Source organism: Peromyscus leucopus, chromosome 12, assembly GCF_004664715.2.
Source record: "Peromyscus leucopus breed LL Stock chromosome 12, UCI_PerLeu_2.1, whole genome shotgun sequence".
Classification (NCBI taxonomy): Eukaryota; Metazoa; Chordata; class Mammalia; order Rodentia; family Cricetidae; genus Peromyscus; species Peromyscus leucopus.
In genome coordinates, this window is record NC_051073.1 from 41,072,573 (window position 1) to 41,088,541 (window position 15,969).

Here is a 15,969-nt window from a genome sequence, read left to right on the forward strand (position 1 = left end):
TAACAATACCGGTTTACTTGTATTCCATTTATTTTCTTAACTTAAAAATTAGTTCATATTATAATTTTTAAAAGTATAAAACTCCTATTCCCGGGGTTGGCCAGTGAAGTCAAATGTAAGGCAAGGAGGCATACTGGCTAAGTGCTGAGTTTGGAGTTCAAATTCTGCTTCTGTTGTTTCTACTTTACAGTTAATGAGAAATAGTGTAGCATGATGTCGCTAGTATCAACTTTCTTACACATACACTCTCTCTTCCTTTCCTTACCATCAAATACTCTTCTTCTACCAAACCTACTTGGCAAGAATCTGATACTGATATACAGCTCTGCACGCTTACTATAACAACATCCAATTCATTCCAGCTCAATTTTAAAGCCCAGGTAAGAAAGTGATACTGAAGGAAATCCAGTTCTTGAAATCATCTATCTATTTAAACAAGAATAAAGTTGACTGTAATGCTAACATACAATACCCTTCAACAGTCAGAACAGTTCTCTGAACATCATTTGTGCCTTGCAAGCCTTTCTCATTATCATAAGTGGTAACATTTAAAAAAAAAAAAAAAGAAATTATATTTACTACTGCACTCTCTGAAGAAAGAAACAAATGACCAACTAAAGAAAGCTGCTCCAATTTACCTAACTTCCCATCATTAGTTTTCTAATCCAGCTAAACAGTAACTATCATAATAGTGAGAAATTTATCTTAATTACAATAATGTCACAAAAAAAACACATTTCTTTCATTTGTTACAAAAAATCATAAACTCTTTCTGAAAAAGAATCCATATAAAATATCTCTTGAAGGTCAAGAAGTTTTTTAAGACTTCTACTCTTTTCTCTTCTGTTACTTCCTATATGTTTTAATTTTAAACACTATCTACATGTTCTCCCATCATAATGCTATATTACAGAATTTCTCTCAATCTTTCTTCATGTACGTAAATCTACGTTTTTATTAAACTGCTTTCCTGAAATAAGATATAAATTTGTTTTGAGACAAGGTTTCAAGCTCGTGGGCTCGGGTGACTGTCTCACCTCAGCCTCCCAAATGAGACCATAAACGGATACTACTGTGGCCAACTTAAACCCATCGATAATTAAAGCAAAACACTAGGGCAATTGAAATGGATGACAAATGGAAATTGTAAAAGACATCCATCCCAAAGTGGAAAGGGGAAGTAAATTAATTCATATAAGTGTAGTAAACTGCAGAATAATACATCTAATACTGTTTTATAATCTATATGCATGTACGAGAAATAAGAAATTATATACATTCCAAATTAGCAGCTGCTGTCTTGGTATGCAAAACTCTTTGTGGTCTTTATGTAGATTTTCTTGCTTGGTTCTAGTTTTTGCCTACAACAAACTTTACACTGTTCTGAAAGTGGAAAAAATGATCACTAATATTTTTTATAGTTTTTCTTTTATTCTGGAGATTATAGTATAATTCTATCATTTCCCCATTCTCTTTCCTCCCTCCAATCCTTCCATATGCCCCTCCTTGCTCTTTCAAATTCATAGCCTCTGTGTCCATTAATTATTGTTTTCATGCATATCTGTATATGTAGATATACATATATTTCTAAATATGACCTGCTTAGTCTGTATAATGCTGCTTGTGTGTTTGTTTTCTGAGCAGACCATTGGTATTGGATAACTAAACAGTGTGTTTTTCCCTGGGGAAGACTGTGTCTTCTGCTCTCAGCATTCTTAGTTCCCTGTAGCTCTTGTGTGGGGTTGAAGCCTTGTGGTCCTTCCCTTGTCCACTTTGGCATGTCGATCGCCCATTTTCAGCTTGTCTTTATGCAATCAGGTGGGGAGACATTACTGAGATTTTTACATAAAAAGTTATAGGATATACTTACCGTGACACAACCTTTTGAAGCTCCTTTTATTTTACCAATATACACAGAAGTAAATACAAAATCCAGTTTCAGATCCATTTCACTGTTAGGCATAATACAGGAAATGTTTTCCATATCAGGATTGTATGGACAGAATTCAGATGATGTCTAACAAAGAATAAATTATAAATGTATATAAATTTCTAAGAATTAAAAAAGCTGAAAATTCAAAGATAAAATTCTTCTTTAAATTATTATTAAAAATTTTTATACTATTCTTAATGTGAAAAAATAGCCACTAAAATTGTTTTGTATAAAAATGTAGATTTTAAACTTATTTTTCAATTTTGAATCTTGGACATTTTTAGATTTTGCATGTGCATATGTAAAAATGAAGACAGACTTGAGACTAATTTTATGAGATATTTTAGATGTGTTGAAAGACATTATACCTATTTTGTTGTTGTTGTTGTTTTGTTTTGTTTTGTTTTTCAAGACAGGGTTTCTCTGTGTAGTTTTGGTGCCTGTCCTGGATCTTGCTCTGTAAACCAGGCTGGCCTCACAGAGATCCACCTGATTCTGCCTCCCAAGTGCTAGGACTAAAGGTGTGCACCACCATAGCCTGGCTTATAAATAAAGGGTTTTAAAGAGAAACATAAATGCTTAAGAACCCTGTTACATCAAATCTATATGTTTTATTATAGATTCTATATTTGAAGATAGACAACTTGATGTGAAGAAAAGAAATAATTCCAAGTAGACATACTACTCCAAGAGCAGACAAATATCAAAGTTATAGTTCAATGAGAACTACAGAAAATATTCAAGTCACAGAATATTTAGACTAAAAAGCATGTCACTAAAACTAATAGGAAAGCTGTTGCAAAACCCACACAGGAAATGCATAATCTTTATCATAATATTCTGCTTATTAAAACAATAAGTAGATATTAAGCAATAAGAATATTTCATTGAGGCTGGGCGGTGGTGGCGCACGCCTTTAATGCCAGCACACGGAAGTCAGAGACAGGTGGATCTCTGTGAGTTGGAAGCCAGCCTGGTCTACAAAGTGAGTTCCAGGACAGCTAGGACTGTTACATAGAGAACCTGTCTCAAAAAATAAAAAAAAATAAAATAAAAAAAAAGACTATTTCACTGGGGGCTGGAAAGGTGGCTCAGCAGATAAGGGTTCCTTCCACTAAGCCTAACAACTGAGCTCAGTCCCTGGAAGGTACGTAACAGACGAAGAGAACTCCTGCAGGTTGGCCTCTAACCCACAGCTGTGCCACGGCCTGCACCTCCCCACATCCCCACATATAAATAAGGAAATAGGTAAAAGAACTGCTTTAAACTTGGACAGTGAAACAGAGGAAAGGTTTTTAAAGTAGCACTTGACTGCTCCTCTATGAGCAGGCAGAAGTCAATTACCTGTACAGATTCGCATGCACTCAGGGGTAGTTCCGACAACTGTGCTTCAGAAGGACCCTGGTGTTCACTTGCAACCTCATAATCTCGACTAGGCTGTAACTTCAGAACTGCCGAATTCTTGTGTTCAATGGGTCCTTCTTCATCACTGGAAACAACAACTAAAAAGGAAAGTATGTTTTAAATGTGTCACAATAATGACTTACAGAAAAGAACTTTCTACTTAAATATCTTTAATAATCACATTAAACCTAAGTACCTAAATTCAACTTGTCTAACCTATCTTTCACTAGCTGATTAGTATTGTTATAAACAGATTTCATATTAGCATTACTATTCAACAGCTTCCTGACTAAAGCCAAAAGTAAACATGGTACACTCTGGGTACTGAGTGTCTTCAAGGATCTACAAGTTAAAAACTTGGGCCCATAAGTGTTACTTCTGAGATAAGGTGGAGCCTTTCAGAGATGCGGCCTAGCAGTGGAAGACGCACAGGTCACTAGACATCCCTAGGTCACTGAAGCTTGCCACAAGGGGATATGGAGTTGCTGTCCAAGCCATTCCCTTTGCCCCCTTGAAAATGAAATATGTGGTTTCACTCTACTGTATGCTCCTGACATTTCCTGCCTTCTAGAACATTCACCCGCAGCAGCCCAAAGCACTGGGTACACTCAATCTTGAACAGAAGCCTAGGTAACTTTAAGCCAAAATAAATCTTTTCCTCACCTCCCTCTCTCAACTCTGAACCAAAATCAGTATTTTATTCTTTCTCTCCTTTTCTCTTTCTTTTGTGCTGGAGATTGAATCCAGAGTCTTGTAAATAATAACCAAGCACAATGCCACTGAGCTATATTCCCAGCCCAGGCTTTAATTATGTAATTATATCAGGCATTCTGTTACAGTGATAGAACTAACAGACAAGTTTCCAAACAATTTCTAGTTTTGACAAAGTATTACGATATCACTCTAAATTGTGTTCTGAGTCCTTTCACATTACTTTCTTGTGGGAGGGGGTAATGAATGGCTAGAAGATATAGATGCAACTCATTGTGTACCCTGTAGAATTTTGAATTTTTGTGTCAGAGGACAACGACAATTTTTAAGAATTGACTAAATCAAATTAATGACAATCAAGTTGAATTTAAATTCCACTCCAACAACATACAATAATAACAGTCTTCAGAGAATCTTTTTTTAAAACTACTGGGCTACTTCATGGTAAATATCTTTTAAAACTTACTCTCAGGACTGGAGAGAGGGTTCGGTGATTAAGATCATTTTCTGCTCTTACAAAGGACCTAGGTTTGCTTCCCAGCACCCACATGGTGGCTGACAACCATCTGTAACTCCAGTTCCAGGGAATCTGACACCCTCATTTGGCCTCCGAGGGCACCAGGCATGCATGTGGTGCATATACACAAACATGCAAGCAAAACACTCACACACATAAAATAAAATAAATAAATCTAAAAGACAAAAACAAAACAACTTTACTGTTTCCAGACTCCACTTATTTGCCTAAATTAGTATTACAAGATTCATAAGGGAACCATCCAGGATGTTTTTCCTAAAGTTGATATATTTCCCAGAGGCTCAAACAGCTTACGGCCTTAGGAAAATTTGAGAAAAGCAAAAGCTCTGAGTAAAGCTTTGAAAAGGAGTGTTACAATCTTCCTTTACTTACTTGGTTCAGCTGAGATCAACAATTGGTTCTCTTCACTGTTTCCACCTACAAGAGACTTTTCTTTCACGGTCAACTCCTCGTCCTTCTCAGCCGGGGAAGAGCCCTCCACCTCGGTGTGAGAAACGGAGCTCTCCAAGCTTCGGGTGGGTGAACAGGCCCTTCCAGAGGCAGCGGTGACACCTGACTCCTGAGCAGCAAGTGAGCACACGCTGGTGGCCTCACTCTCTGCAGGTTCAGGTGTGGGTCCTTCGGGGGGTGCTGGGTCCTCGTGACAGCTGTCACTTGGCTGCTCAAGCTTACTGGAAACTGCTGAGTCATTTTCTTCTTTCTGAACAGTTTTTAGAAAGTAGAGAGAGAACATTTTTCCACTGCGTTTCCCTAAGGTATACGTCTAAGACTTAAATTCATCAGGAATAACATAAAAATGAAAGTGTACCACTTTTGTAAGTATATGGACAGACAGTACACAGCTATACTAATTATGCTTGGCAGTGGCACCCAAATACAATGATACAGGGTTTAACCTATTAAATCTGATGCCCCAATAATTTTTAAAGGGTCAAATAAAGAAATTTCTGGGCTGGAGAGGTGGCTCAGAGGTTAAGGGCACCGGCTGCTCTTCCAGAGATCCTGAGTTCAGTTCCCAGCCACCACGTAGTGGCTCATAACCATCTGTAATGAGATCTGGTGCCCTCTTCTGGCCTGCAGGCATACATGCAGACAGAACACTGTATACATAATAAATAAATAAATCTTAAGAAAAAAATTTCCATATGTGGCAAAGTCAGAGCTAAATAAACTTTAGAATGATTGGATTCTTTTTAACATTTTTATTTCCAAAGTCGTAACAAAAATTGCTTTTTAATAACAAAAGCAAAAATAAGAAAGAACATCAAAACTTGTGAAAACTCTTGCCACCAAGCCTGACAATCTGGGTTTGATCACTTGTGCACACACCGTGAGAGGAGGGAACCAACTCCTACAAACTGTGTTCTGATAGCCATATACACATGAGCACACATGTGCATGCACACAAGCACGCTTACACACATACACACACACACACACACACACACACACACACACACACACACACAGAAATAACGTGAAATAAAAGTAATGTGATTTAAAATTTAAAAAATAAAGTTTACAAAGAACTAAAAAAAAAGTCCAGTAAAGTAGAAAGTTCAAAGACCATTCATTAGTTGGCTACAGTTAACTCATTTTATCACAGCACAAAATCATCCCCTATAGCATTTAAATACATCTACTTACTATATATTCTGGTGACTTATCCAAAGAAGATTTAGAATTATGAGAATCATGTATATTACTTCTAACTCTTTTCTTTCTCTTCCTCGAAACTGGAGTGTGTTCCATTTCTGAACAAGAATGTGAAGCGTTCTTGTTTCTGGTCCCCTCTTCAAGATAGTCACAACCTTTATTTCCACTATTAAAGTCTTTAAAAAAACATAAAAGGCACAGTTATGCCCAAAACATACAAAAGTTCATTTAGCTGTATTGAAATCAATACACTGCCTAAAGCTCATGTTAAAACCTCTATAGTGACACTGGAAGAAAATATAAAAGTATATCCTACATTAACCAGCTCTGTTCTGTAGTGACACTGAAAGAAAACATAAAGGTACGTCCTACATTAACCAGCTCTGTTCTTCAGACAATAGATGTGAGGGACATTTTATAAATTCTGTGGGGAGGAAATATCCCTTCAAGAAGTAATACAAATGAAACAGCTAACCATGGTTTCTCTATTTGGTATAAATGCATTTTTGTTGTTGTTGTTTTGATTTTTTCAAGACAGGGTTTCTCTGTGTGGCTCTGGCTGTCCTGAAACTCACTCTGTAGACCAGGCTGGCCTCAAACTCAGAGATCCACCTGCCTCTGCCTCCTGAGGGCTGGGATTAAACACCACTGCCCAGCTAATAAATACACTTGATAATATATTTAAAGGGTCTTATGAAAATATTGAAAATCTGTCTTTTAAAATGTTTGTATAATTCACCACGATTTTTAAAACTAGTCACAATATATTTAACTTAAAAGTAAAGGCACTAAAATTTAAGAGTAAAACTATGATTGCTGTTCTTTGAAAAGGAGCCAAAATATCTTTCCTTACCAGTTGTCTGTGGAATGTGATCATTTACAACAAAATGCTTGATAATCTGCTTCTTCTTTTAATAGTCAAAATTCTCCCAATCCAATAAACCCCCATTCTGAATTGAAGAACTTCTTTTTTAAGTAAAAAGTATCATTTTGGAAAGCCATGTCAGTCATCACTAAAAATGCTTTTTATTTCAGTTAACAATATACATCACACACAAAAATCTTCCTATACGTTTTAATGGAATGTTTGAATTATTTAATTTTCTAAATCATTATTATATGAGAATCAACTCCAAATTTACATGCCCAAATCACAAAGCAAGCCACATTTAGTCACAACTTACATTAATTTTAAAAATACTAGATTCAGGCCTGGCAGTGGTGGCCCACGCCTTTAACACCAGCTCTCAGGAGGCAGAGGCAGGCGGATCTCTGAGTTCCAGGCCAGCCTGAACTACATAGTGAGTTCCAGGATAGCCAGAGTTCCACAGGGAAATCCAAAAAGAGAGAGAGAGTGGGAGGGGGGACGGAGGGAGAGAAGAAGGGAGGGAGAGACAGAAGAGAAGGAGGGAGGGAGGGAGGGAGGGAGGGAGGGAGGGAGGGAGGGAGGGAGGGAGGGAGGGAGGGAGGGAGGGAGAGACAGAAGAGAAGGAGGGAGGGAGGGAGGGAGGGAGGGAGGGAGGGAGGGAGGGAGGGAGGGAGGGAGGGAGGAGGAAAGAAAGAAAATTAAATGACTGGCTTCAACTTTCCAACTTAAAAAAAAGATGAAAGAAACAAAAACTATCCTATTCCTTCTCCCAAGATAATAAGCTTCCCAGAAATCATTAACACAATACTTTTAAAAACAGTAAATTTTACTTGTATTTAAAATCATTAAAAAGTCAGATACAGTATGGACAGCACAACTTGAGAGTCAAGGCAAAGGTTTTTCAAATAAAACTGTCAGTACAGGAGGCATTCAGAAAAGGTAAGTGTGAATCAAGGAGGAATTAGGAGTGGGAGTAAATATGTTCAAAATATATTGTATGAAAATCTCAAAGACTAATAAAATATTGTAAAAGATCAACCACAATTTCTTAACATAAGTATCAAATTAAAATTTCTTTTAAAAAAAGTTAGTAAAAGACTAAGAAGAGTCCGGTACAGTGGGCACACCTTTAATCCTAGCACTCAGGAGGCAAAGGCAGGTGAACCGCTGTGAGTTCAAGGCCAGCTTGGTCTACATAGTATCTCAAAAACAAAGGAACAAATAAAGGAAAAGGAAACGTGAGAAAAGCTGACAAAACATATTTTATAGGACTCTACCTTCAAATAATTTACTACTTACAAAGCAGTAAGCCAAAACAGGAATAAACTTATTATACAGAGCTGGGCATTGTGAGACTAAGGTTCTACTAATATACTATAATTATATTATATAGTTTATATTAGTATAAACTAAGGTTCTACTAATATACAATTTAACATGGAAATATTCCTATTAAATAAAATTCAAAAGTCACAAAATTCCTACCAATAAAACATATTAAGTATTTCCAATGTATTCTTACAGTTTAAAGAAAAAGAGAATTCTACAAGGCAGATTCATTTCTCTACAAAAGGAATACTACACTTGTGATTTACTTTAGAATGTCCTTTGTGGTAAAGCTTCAAACAACCGGTATTAGAAAAGTTATCTTTTTCTTTAATTATCCTTTTTCATTGTTGTTTTCTTTCCTTCTTTCTTTCTTTTTTTTTTTTTTTTTTTAATGTATGAATGCCCAGCCTCAGCTTGGCTTGTTTCTAGCCAGCTTTCCTAACCTAAATTATCTTGTTTCTCTTTAATTATGTTTTGCTTCTGGGCTTTTTGCCTTTCTTTATCCTATATATCTTTCTTCCCTTCTGACTCTGTGGCTGCCTGTGTGGCTGGGTAGCTAACCCCTGGCATCCTCCTCTCCTTCTTTTCTCGCTCCTCACTCCTTGCTCTCCCTAGATTTCTCCTATTTATTCTCTCTGCATGCCAGCCCTGCCTATCCTTTCTCCTGCTTAGTTATTGGCCATTCAGCTCTTTATTAGATCAATCAGGTGTTTTGAGGCAAGCAAAGGCACGCATCTTTACAGAGTTAAATGCAATGTAAAAGAATGTAACACATCTTTGCATCACTAAACAAATATTCCATAGCATAAATTAAAGTAACATTTATCTTACATCTTAAACATCTTACATCTTAAACTAATATTCCACAACATTTTCCCCTTTCTGTCTAAATAAAAATGAAAGGTTTCAACATGGTAAAGCTATATACAATAAAAAGCTATAAAATAAGAATTACATTTACAATATTCCATCCATTTGTATTTAGCAAATCCAGAGAAAATACTTCATTACCCTTTTGTTTTGTTTTGTTTTGTTTTTCAAGGCAGGATTCTCTGTATCCCTGACTGTTCTGAAACTCGTTCTGTAGACCAGGCTGCCCTCAAACTCACAGAGATCCACCTGCCTCTGCCTTCAGAGTGCCGGGAATTGAGGTGTGCGCCACTACCAGCCAGCAATTCTCTTATTATTATTCTGTATGTTTTAATTAGCATATAAGGTAATGAGTTTCATTATGGAACTCATTATACTTTGGTTTCTCTTCATCGATCCTCCCCAATTCCTCTCCCCAGTATCCCTGTAGCCAACCTACTTTCTAGTTTCTGACCTATATGCACACTCATTCCCACATAACTACACATAATATTCAAATCAGAACCCAGGAGACCTTATACTTCATTTAATATAATAAGCTCCAGATCCAACCATTTCCTGGCAAATTTCATGACTGAATTTTTCTTTAAAGCTGCATGGGTTTATTTCTGGGTCTTTGATTATATTCCATTGGTCTATGTGTCTGTTTTGTGGGAGTAGCATGCTGTGTTTGTCACTGTGGATTTGTAGTATAAACTGAAGTCACTCATTGTGATACCTCCTGGCAATGTTCTGCCTATTTAGTTTTGGTCTGAATATCTTTTCTGTTTCCATATGAACACTTAGGATTATTTTTTCAAGTGTTGTGAAGAAGGTCACTGGAATTTTGGTGGGGATTACATTAAATCTTTATGTTAGTTTTGGCAATATGGTCATTTTCATAATATGGTGTTAATTCACTGATCCAGAATAATTTGAAAATTCCTGGAATGAAGTTAAACTGATAGCACACCTACTAGAGTTTCTGAGACAGAACCAAGGCAGTCCTAGGAAGAAAGTTTATGACAAAATAATAGCCCGTGTCTGTGTGATTATGAGAGTGAGTGGAAGAAAGTGGAAATGAATAGCAAAAAAAAAGAAAAAGAGCTACAGAAAAGAGAAATAAGACGAGGTGGAGCTAGTCAGTGTCCCCAACCACACCACATGACTCATAAAATCTCAAATATTCAAAATAAGACTCAGCCAGTTTCAGTTACAAAACACTTTGGCTAAAGTCAATTCGCTCGGGTTGGTCTTCAAGCCCTAACAACTAACCTTAAGGCTAAGAGCATATAAATAACGCTATACTAACAAGTTTTATATCGTTCCTAAGAAATGTTCCCACTATGTACTAAGTGGCTATGTGGAAGCTTGTCTCTACAAAGTTGCAATGCTTTCTCTAGTAATTGCCCTAAAAAAAAAAAAGTTTCCACTGGCCTCTTGTATACATAAACGTTAAGTCTGGTTTCCTTCGTTTCTATGGGTCTACTAAGAAAATATTGTAGGGTTTGGAGAGATAGTTAAATGATTAAGATTACTTGTTACCCAACTACAAGAACATGCACTCCTGGAACCCATCAGGCATGGTCTTGCATACACCTGCTACTCCAGCTCCAACAGGGTGGAGGGAAGAGGCTGGCTGGGGCTTACTGGCTGGCTGCCAACCCAGCTCTGCCAGTTTAGGGAAAGATATCCCAAAGGAGTAGGACAGAGAATGATAAACAAGAAAGGCCAAAACCTTTCTCTGGCTTCCTCAGGCATACACACACACACACATACACACACACACACACACATATACACACACACACACACATACATACCCCTAACAACAACTCCCACACACACAAAGAGAATCCTAATAGTTATATTTGAAATGAAATACATAAATTTTTGCATAGTGTGATTAAAGCCCATTTTTTCTCATGAATAATTTAGAAAATTACCCAGAATATCTCACTTTGTTTTAAACTATCAACAATCTAAGAGCATTCTAATGGCTAAGGTAGTAAACTAGTTTTTCATAAATTTTGGTTAAAAAAATTAATCTTAAAAATAAAAAGGAAAGGAGTCATAATATTATTAATTATATATATCAGGAGACCTATGAAGAAGTTTTAGAAGTCTGAGATATATTTACCTTCATGTTTGCTAAAACTGGCTTAGGTAGGCATCCTTTCAGAGTTAAAAGAAGTTCTGACCAATGCATTTTATAGTAAGAGAATACAGTGGATAGCTCATAATAAAATTCCAGATAACAGTAATGTTAAAATCCATAAAAACAATGATTTGAATAGCCAAACTAACATAACTTCATAGATAGTTTTACTCCATATTCATATAAAAATACAAAAAGCAATATTCAAATTTAACTTTTGGGACTGGCAAATAAAGAAATAAATATATATTTAGGTACGTAAATAGATGCTTTGGCCATTTTATTTATATTAGATAACTGTTTACTTTCACATATCATTTCAATATCACTATAAGATATTCAACAAAAACTGCTGTAAATACAATAAGCAAAATTCTAATTTCCATTTGCTAGCAATCACAAACCTTTGGGCTGAGTATCAGATGTCACAGAAATGCCACTATCAGCTCTGTGCTTTTCCTTCACACATGGAGTCTGCTTTGCAGAAACATTATCTGTCTTACTTGGTTTTGAGCCTCTGCAAAACAGAATTGGATTAAATTCATTTCTAATAACGCTCAGATGAATTTAGAAGACACCTGACACAAATTCAAATAAAAATTCAATAGGCTAAAATAATACATTCCTATGTGTGATACTATATGCTATAGGTACTTTTAAAAAAATACTGATGCTGGGGTGTGGTGATGCACACCTTTAATCTCAACACTCAGGAGGCAGAGGCAGGTGGATCTCTGTGAGTTTGAGTCCATTCTGGGCTACACAGCAAGTTCCAGGGCAGCCAAGGCTACACAAAGAAACCCAGTCTCAAAAACAAACAAACAGAACTACTGAACTCAGATTTGAAAAGTTTCCATCTCTGTCTCACCCTTCCACTCCCAAAGGTCTCTGGGGGAAAGACAGGCTATCAACACTGTATCTGCAAAATGAAAGAATAATCTTACATAAACTAGGTAAGTCAGAGCTTAAAAAGTGAAATTTCAACAACACAAATACCCTGATAATCAATCAGTGTGTAATAAAACAATTATAAGCCAAAGCTAATTGTTAATATAGTTCAAAAATGGTTCAAAAACAAACCTTAAGAAAAAAATAAAGCTTGGAATGTGTTAACAAATTTTATCTATATAAAATAATTTAAAATTTTAAGGTATGGGCAAAACTAAAATAAAATGTTGAGGGAAAAACAAATTTTCAGCCTGGTGTGGTGGTGCCCTCCTTTAATCCCAGCAGAGACTGGAAGATCTCTGTGAGTTCAAAGCCAGCCTAGTCTACACAGTGAGTTTTGAGACAGCCAGAACGACACTGAAAGACCTTATCCCACACCACCCCTGCGAAACAAAAGAAAAGGAGGGAGGAAGAAAAGAAAGAAGAAAAACAAAAGTTTCCATGATAAGAATAAAACTTCTAACAATGTTTAAAAATACAAAAGAGGATCCATATAAAAGAAAATATAAAATTGGTCTGGAAGAATTCAAACCTATTTAAGTTATGGATTACTTAAAAGACAGAGGATGAAAATATAAGAAGGTAAAATATAAATAGCATCTTTACTTACAGTATATTTCTTTTTAAAATATGAGCACAAATTTGATACATATAAGAAATATGTTAGTTAAATCTACGTAAATGTAATATAATATTCTCTATATCTAAAGACATATTTTAAACAGTTTACAACTGTAAAATACAAGGTATTCACAACTAAGGTAACTCAAATAAGTGAAAGGAACTAAAAGATGAGTAAAATATAACCTATAAGAAAAATGATTGAGAATAGAGTAAATAAGTTATAAATTTAAAAGCTATAAGAGACAAATATTACCAATGTACTACCATAATAAAAGGATCAGTTGTTGCTATGATTACACTATTGAGCCCTTTATAATTACTTTAATACTCAGTTTAACTTACAAAGAACATTTGACTAAGTCAATTCATTCTAGTTAGTCTGAAGTCTCAGCCATCAACTTTAGGCTAAGAGCATATAGGTAACACTATACTAGCAAGTTTCATTTACTGAAGACAAAAGCCTAAGGCAAAGCAAAGTCCGTTTTGATTTTGTAACTTCCCAGCAAAATACCACAAAGCACTATAAACAAAACTAGAATGTGATATAATTTTTTTTTAATTGAAATGGAGTTAAAAGTAAGGAAACAGAAAAACTGGAGCAGAAATTTAAAAGATAAAACTGATTTTTAAATGCAAATTATCTCTGCTTATAGATAACTTGATGCTATAGCTAACAGGCCCTAAAGAGGGGCTGGAGAGATGGCTCCAGGCTTCCAGTGCCTGCTGCAGAAGCATGAGGACTGGAGGACAGGTCCCCAGCGCCTACATACAAGATTCCCAGCGTCCATGTAAAAACCAAGTGGGCAGGCCCCAGGAAATGAAGCGGATAACAATTGAGGAAGACACCCAACCCCAACCTTTGGCCTCTATATGAATGTACACACACTCACATACACGTGAACATGAATACATACATGCACACACATCATACAAACACACGAATGCTAAAAAAGACCATGAAGATATGAAGATTCCTCCAGAAAACTTAAATTTGACAAATACTTTCAGCAATAAAGCAGGATAAAAAAAATCATATACAAAGATCAGTAGCTTTTATACATACCAATAAAAATGCAAAGAAGTTGGGATAAAAATCTATTCACAATAGCTTTTAAACAAATACCTTCTAACAAGCCTAACCAAGGAGGTTAAAGATCCTCTATAATAAAAACTTTAAAACACTGAAGAAATTCAAGACCTAGAAGTTTGGGAAGGCCTCCTTTCTCATGGACTGGCAGGATTAATACTGTGAAAATGGATAGTGTCATTGAGAGAAATCTATAGTTTAATGTAATCTCCACCAAAATTTCAATGACATTCTTTATAAAATTAGAAAAAATAATCCAAAAGTCCATACAGAAGCACAAAAGACTCCCAAATAATGAAAGCAATCCTGGACAGTGATGCTGGATGTATCACAATACCTGATCTCAAACTACATTACAGAATCACAGTCACATGGCAATGGAAAAAAATCATACACGTAGACCAATGGAAAGAATAAAAGATCCAGCAGCCACCACCCTGAACATTCCTCATATCCTCTGATCTTGGAAGCTGGGCAGGGTCTGGCCTAGTTAGAACCTGAAAGGGAGAACAGATGATTGAGAAATGTTTCTGCAGCTACAGCCACCTTATTTTCAACAAAGGTGAAAATAACACACACTGGAAAAAAGCCTCCTCAACCACCAGTGCTGAGAAAACTGAATACCATATGTGGAAGAATGAAACTATGTCCATATTTCTCATCTCTCACAAACAACAACTCCAAAAAGACCAAAGACCTTAGAGTAGGATCTAAAACTCTTGGAACTGTTAGAGGAAAACTCTTCAAGATATAGGCACAAGACAAGGATTTCCTGAAAATAATTCCCGTACTATAGGAAATACTCTCAAAAATTATCAAATAGAATTACATGAAATTAAGGCTTCTATATAGAAAATGAAACAATCATTAAATTGAAGAAACAATCTACAGAATGGAAAAAGAAAACCTTAACAATTATATATCAAACAGGAATTAACATGGAATCTATAAAAGAAAAAACTCTAAAAAATTTAAAATAAAACAAATCATTCACTTAATAAATGAACTAATGAATTAAAGAGACAGTTCTCTGCCCCTTCCCTATGGAGGGACACCTTGCTCAGTCTTGATACAGGAGAAAGGGGCTTGGTCCTGCCTCAACTTGGTATGCCAGACTTTGTTGACTCCCCAAGGGAGGCCTTACCCCCTCTGAGGAGTATGATTGGGGGGTGGGATGGGGAGGAGGTGGGGGAGAGCGGGAGAAGGGGAGAGAGGGAGGACTGGGGTTGATATGTAAAATGAAAAAAATTAAATAAAAAGAGAGAGAGACAGAGACAGTTCTCCAATGAAGAAACACAACTGGCCTACACATTTTTTTAAAAAGTATTCAAGATCTTATGGTGTTGGTGGTGGCTCGTGGCTTTAACCCCAAAAGAGGCAGGTGGATTTCATGAGTTTGAGGTCAGCCTGGTCTACAGAAAAAATTCCAGGATAGCCAAGACAACGCAGAGAAACCCTGTCTCAAAAGACCAAAACCAAAAAAAAAAAGTATTCAAGATCTTTAAGCCTATCAAGGAACTCTTAAGTTAAACATGCAGAGAGATTCCATTGCATCAATATCAGAATTGCTATCATCAAGAAAACAAATGCTGGCAAGGTTGCAAGGGCAGGGGAACTTTTATACATTGCTAGTGGGTGTGTGTAAATTGGCTTGGCCATTACAGAAATCAGTATGGAAGATCCTCAAAATACTAAAAATGAAACTAAAATACAGAACCAGCCATACTGTGCTTGGATCTATACCACAGGAAAACTAAGCATACGACAGAAAGACTTAAATACACAAGATTATTGCTACACTATTGACACAAAAAGCTAGGATTTAGAACAAGCCCGAAACTCCTTCAGTAGAAAAATATATAAA

The 15,969-nt window shown here is 36.1% G+C and overlaps 1 protein-coding gene across 7 annotated transcripts in view; it reads right to left on the reverse strand.

Annotated features, from left to right (window-relative positions):
• Senp7 (SUMO specific peptidase 7) overlaps window positions 1-15,969 on the reverse strand; it is a 108,284-nt gene that overhangs the window by 27,636 nt on the left and 64,679 nt on the right. For all 7 annotated transcript variants that reach the window (XM_028867510.2, XM_028867514.2, XM_028867513.2 and 4 more), the window contains 5 exons: window positions 11,851-11,963; window positions 6,234-6,418; window positions 4,959-5,286; window positions 3,278-3,435; window positions 1,871-2,017 (listed from right to left, as the gene is read on the reverse strand). In XM_028867510.2, coding sequence (XP_028723343.1) covers window positions 1,871-2,017; window positions 3,278-3,435; window positions 4,959-5,286; window positions 6,234-6,418; window positions 11,851-11,963 — 931 coding nt within the window. The remainder of the gene's footprint in view (window positions 1-1,870; window positions 2,018-3,277; window positions 3,436-4,958; window positions 5,287-6,233; window positions 6,419-11,850; window positions 11,964-15,969) is intronic.